This window comes from Peromyscus leucopus, chromosome 5, assembly GCF_004664715.2.
Source record: "Peromyscus leucopus breed LL Stock chromosome 5, UCI_PerLeu_2.1, whole genome shotgun sequence".
In the NCBI taxonomy this organism is placed as follows: Eukaryota; Metazoa; Chordata; class Mammalia; order Rodentia; family Cricetidae; genus Peromyscus; species Peromyscus leucopus.
The window spans coordinates 124,562,179-124,572,421 of NC_051067.1; the positions used below are offsets into that span (position 1 = coordinate 124,562,179).

At 51.3% G+C, this 10,243-nt stretch overlaps 1 protein-coding gene across 1 annotated transcript in view; it reads right to left on the reverse strand.

The window, feature by feature from the left end:
* Nucleotides 1-9,715, reverse strand: part of Ca5a (carbonic anhydrase 5A) — a 29,424-nt gene extending 19,709 nt beyond the window's left edge. Inside the window, exons 1-2 of the mRNA XM_028880775.2 lie at nucleotides 9,504-9,715; nucleotides 3,060-3,257 (exon numbers count right to left, since the gene is read on the reverse strand). Of these exons, the coding sequence (XP_028736608.1) occupies nucleotides 3,060-3,257; nucleotides 9,504-9,642 (337 nt within the window). The 5' untranslated portion in view covers nucleotides 9,643-9,715. The remainder of the gene's footprint in view (nucleotides 1-3,059; nucleotides 3,258-9,503) is intronic.
* Between the last annotated feature and the right edge of the window lie 528 nt (nucleotides 9,716-10,243).

A 10,243-nucleotide genomic window follows, 5' to 3' on the forward strand; every position in this document is an offset into this window, starting at 1 on the left:
TTTTGCCCAATTTTTGTTTGTTGGTTTTTTTGTTGTTGTTTGTTTTTTGTTTTTTGTTTTTTGTTTTTTGTTTTTTGTTTTTTGTTTTTTGTTTTTTGTTTTTCGAGACAGGGTTTCTCTGTGTAGCTTTGGAGCCTTTCCTGGAACTCACTTGGTAGCCCAGGCTGGCCTCGAACTCACAGAGATCCGCCTGCCTCTGCCTCCCGAGTGCTGGGATTAAAGCCGTGCGCCACCACTGCCCGGCTTCCGTTCCTGATTTCTGATGAGGTGAATGAAGAAGAAGTGGGAACTTGAGCCAGGCAAGGGAAGCCACGGAGGGATACAGTAAAAGCAGGCCGGCCAGGGTGGCTGTGAGCCGAGGATGTGCTGCTAGTTTATGTGACGGGAGACACGCGGATGATTCTTTCCATCTGCGGCAGGGTGGGGAGCATCCCTTTGATCCAGATGCCGAAGGTGGTGATGTCAGGGGTGGGGTCAGGCTGAGGTCAAAGTGGAAGGCTGCTGCCTTCCCACAGTGCAAGGCCATGGGGCTTGGAGCAATCAAGTTGTGGATGAGCTAAGGTCAGCCAAGGTTAAGAGAGTGAGGATTCCTAGCAGCTGGCTTTCTTCTGGGAGCCATGCCCTGAGGTCCTGAGGGAGGCCGCTTGCCCTTCTCTTGTGCGCATCTTGCTTCAGGTCAAGGTCACCCTGGGGTTGGCTACACACTGGTGGGAGCCACTGTGCTTGGCTCACCCCTGCTTGGTGACCAGCAGGGGGACACTGAGCAGTGGCCGGACTCTGACAGAGCCCTCTTCTCCAGCTGTTCTGTTGGGAGCTGGTGCCAAGTCGAGGCCACTCGTTTTGTGACCTCTAGAAATCCACCCAGGGAGTCACTTGTCACCCTGGACCCGGCTGTGTCTGGACCTCTCTGAATTGGAGCCAGCTAAGTTCCCTTGCCTCCGCTTAAGACAATTTGAGTTTCTACAGTGAGCAACCAAAAGAAGTCTGAACTAATGCACTAAACAGCCCACTGCGGAAGAGGCCTGAGATTAAAGCCCCAGAATGGTGTGTAGCTCTAGCACTGGGGAGGTGGAGGCAGGAGGGTCAAGAGGTCAAGGTCAAGAGGTGAGGCCAGCCTCAGATACTGGAGACCTTTGTCTTAAGAGAGGGGTGGGAGAATGTGGAGGTGGGGGTGGGGTGGGTGGTGGTGGGCCTGGGGATGATGGGGGTAGGGGTGGGGGTAGAGTGAAATCAGAGCTTTGAGACTGAGAGGAGAGGGAACAGCAGAGGGCAGTAGGCACAACCAGCCAGCACAGGCCCTCAGAGTGACTGGAATTTTCTCCCAACTCCACCATTAGAGACTCTGCCTCTGGAACTTGAAGGGGCAGTGTGCAATGACCACACCAAGGAGAGCTGTAAACCTGCAGAGGGTGGCTCCTATGCCCCTGCCCAGCCCCAGAAGGCCAGTTGCCAGCCCTCACCAGCCTTAACTGGCTTGTTTTTTCCTCAGCCCTGGCATGGGAAGGGACCCTACTGTGGTTGATATATTATGCACCCCAATAAACTTATCTGGGGGGTCAGAGAACAGAACAGCCACTATATTAAACATAGAAGTTAGGCAGTGGTGGCACACACACCTTTAATCCTATCACTTGGGAGACAGAGAGCTCTGTGAGTTCAAGGCCACACTGGGAACAGAGCCAGGTGTGGTGACACACACCTTTAATCCCAGCACTTGAGATCTCATGTCTTGCTTGGAAAAGACACATGTCCTTAATCCCAGGAAGTGATGGCAGGAAACAGAAAGGTAGATAAGGTGTGAGGACCAGGAACTCGAGGCTTTTTAGATTTTTTAGTCTTTTAGGCTTTTGAGCAGCAGTTCAGCTGAGATCCACTCAGGTGAGGACTCAGAAGCTTTCAGTTTGAGGAAACAGGATCAGCTGAGGAATTGGTGAGGTGAGGTGAGCTGTGGCTTGTTCTGTCTCTCTGATCTCTCAGCTATCACCCCAATATCTGGCTCTGGATTTTTTTAATTAATAAGACCTTTTAAGAGTCATGTTACACCCTACTCTATTTCTGCTTTCATCCTCACAAGGGATCAAGACTCAGGTGACTGCTGGTGACATGCTTTCTCCCCCCCCCTCCCCCAGTGAGCACGACCTCCCAGCCCTGCCCAGGTTCCCCTTCTTTGCTGAGTCTGTGACATCACAGAGTCAGAGACGAATGGCTACTGTGTTAGTTACTTGTCGATTCCTGAGGCCCAGTACCTCACTCACAGAAGCAGTTTAAGATCCGCCAGGTTTGCTTTGGCTGCCAGTTTCCAGAGGGTACAGTCCATTGCCTTGGGAAGGACAGCAGAGCAGCGGAAACTGGAGAAAGGAGCCGGGGCTGGGAGTTGACTCAGCCACACCAGCATGAGGACCTGACCCCCAGAATCCACATAAAAAGCCAGACACGGTGCTCGTGCATGTAATTCCAGTGCTCCAGAGCTGGGGCTTGCTGGCCAGCCAGCCTAGTCGACTGGGTGGCCTCAGGCCAGCGAGAGATCCTGTGTCTCAAAAATCAAGATGGAAGGCTCCTGAGGATGACACCTGAGGTTGACTTCTGACCTCATAGATAGGCACATGCACACCCGTACACACACACACACACACACACACACACACACACACACACACACACACACGAGTAAGGGGAGGAAAGGGAAGGATCCAGGGATGATATATGGCCCCAAGACTTGCCCCGGTGACCCACTTCCTCCAGAAAGGGTTTTTTTTTCTTCAGCCCTGGCATGGGAAGGGACCCTACTGTGGTTGATATATTATGCACCCCAATAAACCTATCTGGGGGTCAGAGAACAGAACAGCTACTATATTAAACATAGAGGTTAGGCAGTGGTAGCGCACACACCTTTAATCCTATCACTTGGGAGGCAGAGATCCATCTCTTAATGGTTCTATATCTCAATAAACAGAGCTATCCGTGGGGGACCAGGTACTCAAGTGCTCCAGCTTAGGAACATTTCAGATTCAAAGGTTGACTGCCTGGACCCGAGCCCCCAAACCCCGGCCCAGGCTTACCTGACTCCTCATGGGCATCATCAAACTCCACCTGGAAGAAGTAGCCGGTGTTCCAGAGGTACCTGCAGGATGTAGCATCATAGGAGACCTTGAGTGGTGCCAGCTGTGGGTCATACACACTGTCTCTCCACTGGATGTTGATGGGAGACTGCCGGGTGCCTCCCACTGAGGAGACGGGGCCAGTCCAGAGGGGGTGCCCTGGAGACAGAGAGGAGACCTTGACTGAGCGGTCAGTAGTGCAGACATAAGGCAACAGGGACCCAACTCTGAGAAACAGACCCAGTACAGAGCCCTGGAACCTTCTGGCGGCCCAGCCACTCAACTCCTATATATACATAATATGCAAGCTCTTGGCTCATTCGCCGGCCTGTGCCTATGTGAGTTTGGCTTCTGTGTGGTCATTGTCTAGAGTGTGACCATAAGGAAAAGGAGGGAGATCTTTAGCTTGTTTCAGTGGCAGGAATAGCAGCAGCTGGGACAAGGGGGACCTGAAAAGTTCCAGAGAACAGCTAGGGACAGAAGCTAGTTGGTGGAGCAGAGATGAGAAACTATAGGTCCCAGTTACTGGAAGAGTTCCAGGAAGCTGCCAGGCCTCAGGAGCCAATGGTTCCGGACACCCGAGGCCCCAAAACTGTAATGCTGGTAGCTATAAGAAACAAAGGTCCCAGCTGAGTGATGGTGGCACACACCTTTAATCCCAGCATTCGGGAGGCAGAGCTAGGTGGATCTCTGTGAATTTGAGGCCAGCCTGGTCTACAAAGCGAGATTCAGGACAAGCACCAAAACTATACAGAGAAACCCTGTCTTGAAAAACAAAAACAAAAACAAACAGACAAAAAAACAAAACCAAAAAGAAACAGAAGTCCCAGTCCTCAAGACCTGTAACATGATCAGATGTTGCCTGCTGCTGATCTTTAGGAAATTTAGGATTAAACCAGCTGTCAGACACCAGGCTGCTGGGGATGAAGCCCAGAGCAGTAAGCCTCCAACTTGTGCACCTAGAGCCATGGGCCCTTAGCTTCTAAATTCTGGAGCAATCACCCCTAGGCTCTCCTGGCTTGGAGCTGAAAGCCTCTGGGACTAGCCCCTAGTCCTTGGCACTCAAGGGCCTGGGGCTCCCTGCTTCCTCATGCCTGCTCAGAATATCTATTTGGGTGGAGTGGAAGTATCCCAACAAATTGATTGTTACCAGCCCCCTGGGTCACAGACATGGAATGTGTACTGGCTCTCGCTCCTGCCTGATAGTCCAGCAAAATGTGGCATATCCCTCCCATGGGATGATGGTTAAATCTTCCTCCCAAGCTGGTCCCAAATTGCTCAGCAGACTTCTCCTGCTCCTGCCCATGTGTGCCCCTTCTTGTGATATATAACAAGACTTGAGAGCCACCACAACCAGCTGAAATGTTGTGGCCATCCAGAGCTTCATCAGTGTCCCTTTTTTATTCTAAGGCAAAGTGACAGCAGAAATCCTGCTTTTGTTGGCCTGTGCTCTATTTTATTATTTAGGTGTCATTCCCCCCCCCCCCCCCCCCCCCCCCCCCCGCCTGCCCAGACAATCTATGTAGCTCTGACTATCCTGAAGCTTGCTATGTAGACCAGGCTGGCCCGGACCTCACAGAGATTCCCCTTGCCTCTGCTTCTAGAGTGCTGGGATTAAAGTCATGAACCACCAAGCCTGGATTCCCTGTGCTCCATTAAGAGAGCCGTGGAGCAGCACAGACCTTGACTACATCTGTGGTAAGAGAGACTTGAGTTTACATGTTACAAATCATGCATTTGACCTTCCCACTGGACAACGGGTATTTAACACAGCTGCAGAAGGCTGAATTTAAACCAAATGCAAGAGTGTCCAAAGGCCCAACTAGAGCTCTCTTCCAGTCTGACATCTCAGGCTTCCCTCACCAAGAAACTCAAGGTGTGGGAAGAGTGGATGTTTTAGGATCTGTTTGCTGAGCTGTGTAAGTGAGACCACCAAGAGGGAAACACCTGTACTGAGCAGAGCATCTGCCACCAAATGAGGGGGAGCTGCTTATTGGTGCATCTAAAGTACTGATGCCACCTGAATACAAAATGAGTCTCAAATAGTTCCTCATATTGGCCTCATATGACACCTCTCACAGCAAAACAAGGCTCAAGCTAGGTAAAGTTGGCCCCATGGTCTGGCATGTTGGTGTTCACCTTTAATTTCTACACTTGGAGGCAGAGGCAGGTATATCTGTGAGTTTGAAGCCAGAGGACATTCACTTACACTGTGAACCCGAGTTAGCATTTGCATCAATTAAGTAAAATTAACGTTGGGTCAGGAGGCTGAGTTAGCAACTATTTGATAGAAAGTAATCATAGAGCATCAGAGGGCATCTGGAAGAGATACAAAGACATACCAGAAGTAGTAGGGAGGGATTTTGAGCGGCATGGCATTTTTTTGTTTGTTTGTTTGTTTTTGGCAGAGCAGAAAGACATGCTTTTTGGGAGACAAACAGCAACTGAGGTTAGCTAGTTGCTACTCAACCTCTCTGAGCTAGCCGGTGTTCACCCAGCCTTTGAATCTCGGGTTTTATTTGTAACTAGAACAATAGAGATTTAGTTAAAGCTACATTTAGCGACAGCTGGTGCCTGCAGGAAGAGAATCCCCACCAGGCTGTGGCCTGAGTGGCCAGGCTGCTGCCAGAGAAGCAGGCTGATAACTGCGGAGTCACAATTGCTGGCTGAGATAGCAGATTAAGGTGCAGCCACTGTGTCGAAGATAAAACAACCAAGTGAGACCTTTGTCTCAAAAAGAAATTATATATCTCTATCTATATCTCTATATCTATCTATCTATCTATCTATCTATCTATCTATCTATCTATCTATCTATCTCATCACCATCATAGTAAGTTGGTTTGGTTTCAGATGGGAAGTAACGCAAATGAAGCAGAGTTTCTCTTTTGAATCATTTAACAAAGCCATGCAGAGGTCCATGGAGCGACTGTGGCCCAGGTGCCAATGGCATGAGCTGACAATAGAGCCCAACCCTCTGTCCCCGGGAACTAATCTGGTGACAAGAGTGAAGACTTGTGACCACCTGGACCTCCTCACTTCCTGAGTTTCCATCCTCCCGGCTGACCAAACAGCAGATGCAGACACCTACTCCTTCCCCTCAGTCCTCCCGAGAAGAGCGGTACCCCATGCCACCGTCACTGGGTGGGACCCCTGCCAACTTGCTCTCACTTGGGATATCAGTGGACATGATGTAAACAGGGACATTATTTTTTAATTTAATTTATTTGTATTTTGCTTTGTCTTCCTACATAACCTGGGCTATCCTAGAACTCACTATTAGACCAGGCTGGCCTCCAGTTCACAGAGCTCTACATGCCTCTGCTTTTCTGGCTGAGTAGAGGCTTTAACTATGTTTGCATGATTGGGCTCTCCATGAGTAAACCACATCCCTGGTGGCTGCTGGCTGAGTGGGGAGGGATGATTAAATTGGGGTGTGTGAGAAATGCATTGAACAGATGTGCCCCCCCCCCATCTAGGATGTGACCCAGTCCTACCTGGGTAAGTCAAGCCCTGGGAAGACCCACCAACTTGTGAGCATGAAAAACCTATTAAAAGGTTCATGCCTAAGTGCCTTTAATCCCTGGCATTTAGCTTTTTTTCTTAAAACCAATCACAGTGATATATATTCACACAGTGTAAAGGAATATTCCACAAACCCCAGCACTCTGGAGGCAGACAGGTAGATCTCAGAATTTAAGGCCAGCCAGGTCTACATAGAGAGTTTCAGGCCAGCCTGAGAGCTTCACAATCCATAATGAGACCCTGTCTCAACCAAACCAAACCAAACCAAACCAAACCAAACCAAACCAAACCAAACCAAGAAACTTCAGCCAGGAACATGCAGCCAGGAGATGACAACGGTTGATAATTAGTTCTCCTGGGTAGGAAAATCTTTGTGTATTGGTGTCCACATGCCTGGATGTTTATAGAGGGCAGAGGACAATCTTGGGTGTCATTTCTCAGCTGCCATCCATCTTTTTCTTTTTTTGAGACATGTTCTCTCATTGACGTGGACCTCACTGAGTGGCTAGGTTACCTTGCCATTGAGTCCCAAGGATCTGCTTGTCTCTGCTCCTCAGCACTAGAGATTACAAGACCAGCCTCAGTGAATTCCAGTTGTCTCTTGCAGCTATGTCCACCCAGACCAGAGGGGGAGTACCTTGGTGGTCCAGAAAAAGGCCCGTGATTGGTACATACCCAATCCTTCATTTGCATGCAGGGCTGTGCCGTGATTGGTGTAAACCCTTGTCACACCCACCTCTGACTATACAACTAATTTACTTAGTTCCCTTTTGGAGTCAGCTGGGGGACACCTCTCTGCCCTGTCCTCTCATTTTGCAACATCAGGTGGCACATTCCTTTCATCCCATCACTTGAGAAGCAGAGGCAGGCAGATCTTTGAGTTAGAGGCCAGCCTGGGCTATGGAACGAGCATCAGGACAGCCAGGGCTACACAGAGAAACCCTGTCTTGGGGGTGGAGTGGGGTAGGGTGGGGTGGAGAAAGCTTCTCTCAGCCTTGTCTTTGGGCTGAGCAGGTAACGGGAAGAGAGGAGAGAGGGGGCTGCTGTTGGGGGCAGCAGTGTTGACACGAGTTGTCTCAGAAGCACTGAGAGGACAGATGAAGAGCTCCAGGGAGTGACAGGGTCGGGAGCAGAGCAGTGGTGACATTGGGCTTTAGGAAGATGGAAGATGAGAAGCTGCCCACCTCAGTCACCAGATGAGTTCCAGGGAGCTGCCAAACCTCAGGAGCTAAACTTCAGGCACTGTAGGCACGACAGCTGTGGCACTACCTCCTGCCGTGGGTTGAGGATCCCCCAGCCTAGGCATGTTCCGGAGCAGTAATGCTAGCAACTGCTGTCTTCTGCTGCTCCCAACTGTTAGAGCCAAGGACAGCAGAGCTGCTTAGTGCCGGGGTGAAAGGTCAGAGCCATGAACCTCGAACCTGAGATCCTGGAGCCAGAAGACTCCCGACTATAAAACCCAGGGCATCGGCCCCAGCTCTCGGCTTGGAGCTGTGAGCCTCTGGTTCTGCCAGTCTTGTCCCTGGGCTTTGGACCCTCAGGGCCTAGGCTTAGAGCACCACAAGAGCCGTTTGCCCACAGGGTGTGTCTGAATAGAACAAGACCTGGGCTTGCTGACCAAAATGAGGACCTTGTTTTGTTCTTTTAACAACTTGCAGTGGTAAATACTCTTATTACCCTTCCTTGACAGCTGTGGAATGTCCTCTGGGTGTGATATGACTGCAGCCATCTTGGCATAAGAGCAGCTGTGATCACCCACAGGAGACCAGTAACATGTTCCCATTAACATTTCCTCATAGAAGGAGCGGGAGGAGAGTCATGAGACGGACCCTCACCTGAGATCTCAGCCATTCCCACCCTCCTTGCTTCATGGCTGTGTGTAGTCCTTCCCTACTTGCACGTGGTCTTGGAAAGTGCTAGACTTTAAAGAGGGTACAGACCATGGCCTGGTGCAGATTGTGTGGCAATCTAGGTGGGTGCACCCCTCCAGTATGGTTGCCCTTACAGAGAGACTGGTCAGAGCTGGGTTCTGTATCTCCAAGAGGCTCTCCGAAGGTACTACACGTCTGGAAAGCCATGAAGGACAGCTGTGTCCATGAAAGGACAGGAAAGAGGCGACAAGGTTTTCACCCCAGATCCTCCTGGGTGGGGGTGTGACACGTGGGTCACAATGGCTGATTTATGGAGGGCAGCTTGGATTTCCTACTCCCTGCCTCTCTGAGTAGCTCTTGCCTCCAGAGTCTGGACATTGGGCTGGGACCACTGGGGGATGACGTTCATCTCTCCAGCCTCTCTGTTATCCTTCCAGGCCTGAGCTCCTGCTCGACAGGAGCAGGCTTGGAGGCCTGGGTGCTTCTTTGGTTGCCCCAGGGTTTGCAGACAGGACTGTGGGTGCTGGGCACCCTGGGCACCCAGCTTTTCACACTGGCTTCTCACCAGATGCTAGAGACAGCATCTGTCTTGCCTGTCCTGTGGATGAGGAAACCAAGGCTTAGGGAGGCAAGGCATTTAGTAAGGCTGTCACCTCTCCAAAGTCACCTGTTGTCTACACTTAGGACTCGGGGCCTGGCCCTTCCAAATGCTGAAGCCCCGAGTCTGTAGCCCAGGCACTTTGAGTGCTGAGTCAGGACACGTATTTTACAGGGGAGTGTCTTAGGCCCAGTTGGAGGCTTGGTGCATGTATTGCACATCCCCAGTACCTCTTCCCCCCTTTTACCCCTGAACCAGAGTTAAATGGCTCACTCAGGGCCACCAGATGCCAGAGACACTGTACATATCAGAATGGAAGCCAGTCAGCTCTGGACCGTGTTGCCTCTTAAAGCCACCCTAAGGTCTGCACCAACATTAACTCACACCTGGACAGCCGAAGGATCTACTTACGGGCACAGCCGCTGCGTTTCTCCGCACAGGAATGCTGGGAGAGCCAGCACTGTGGCCTCACGGCACGGAGAAGCCCCATGTGCCTGAGGATGGCTAAGGGCTTGTGAGGGCCTCTCCCCAGCATCGTGGCTCTGAGCATAAGTGTGACAATTCCCCGCTGTCTGCCCTTGTTTGGGTCAGGGCTGCTGTGGAGTGGGGTGCACCCCCCCCTTTTTTTGAGGAACTCATCGAAACCTCTGAACCTAGTGGTTAAATTTCAACTCTTACCTGTCCCAGTTCAGGAGTGGATGACTGGGGACCAGTGGCCTTGGCTGGGAACAGGTCACTCGGGTCACTGCTTTGGTCTGATAAACAGCTGGGCAAGCCAGAGAGGTAAACTTGACAGGGATCCCCCAAGAGCACCAGGGAAGAATATGGAAGATGGGTGAGGGCGAAGTCCCTGCCCCCCTGTGGTGTTGACCTTGTCTTGGGGACATGTAGTGCAGGTACAGGGCTACCACAGAAGGGGACAGAAGATGGCAGGGTCAGGAGCATAAGGACTAGTAGGGCCAAAGTGGCCGGGTGGGCTGAGACAGGGTGTTCTGGTTGCTGAGGGCAGCTGGAGACGCCTCGCGCCCATCTCCACAGCCTAGAGCCCACTTGATCCAAATGTCGTTACTGAGGTAGGATACCCTCTCGTGGGCAAGCCCCTGGGTTCTGCCCAGAGGTTTGCTGCCAACCCCAACAGTGTCTTTTTCATG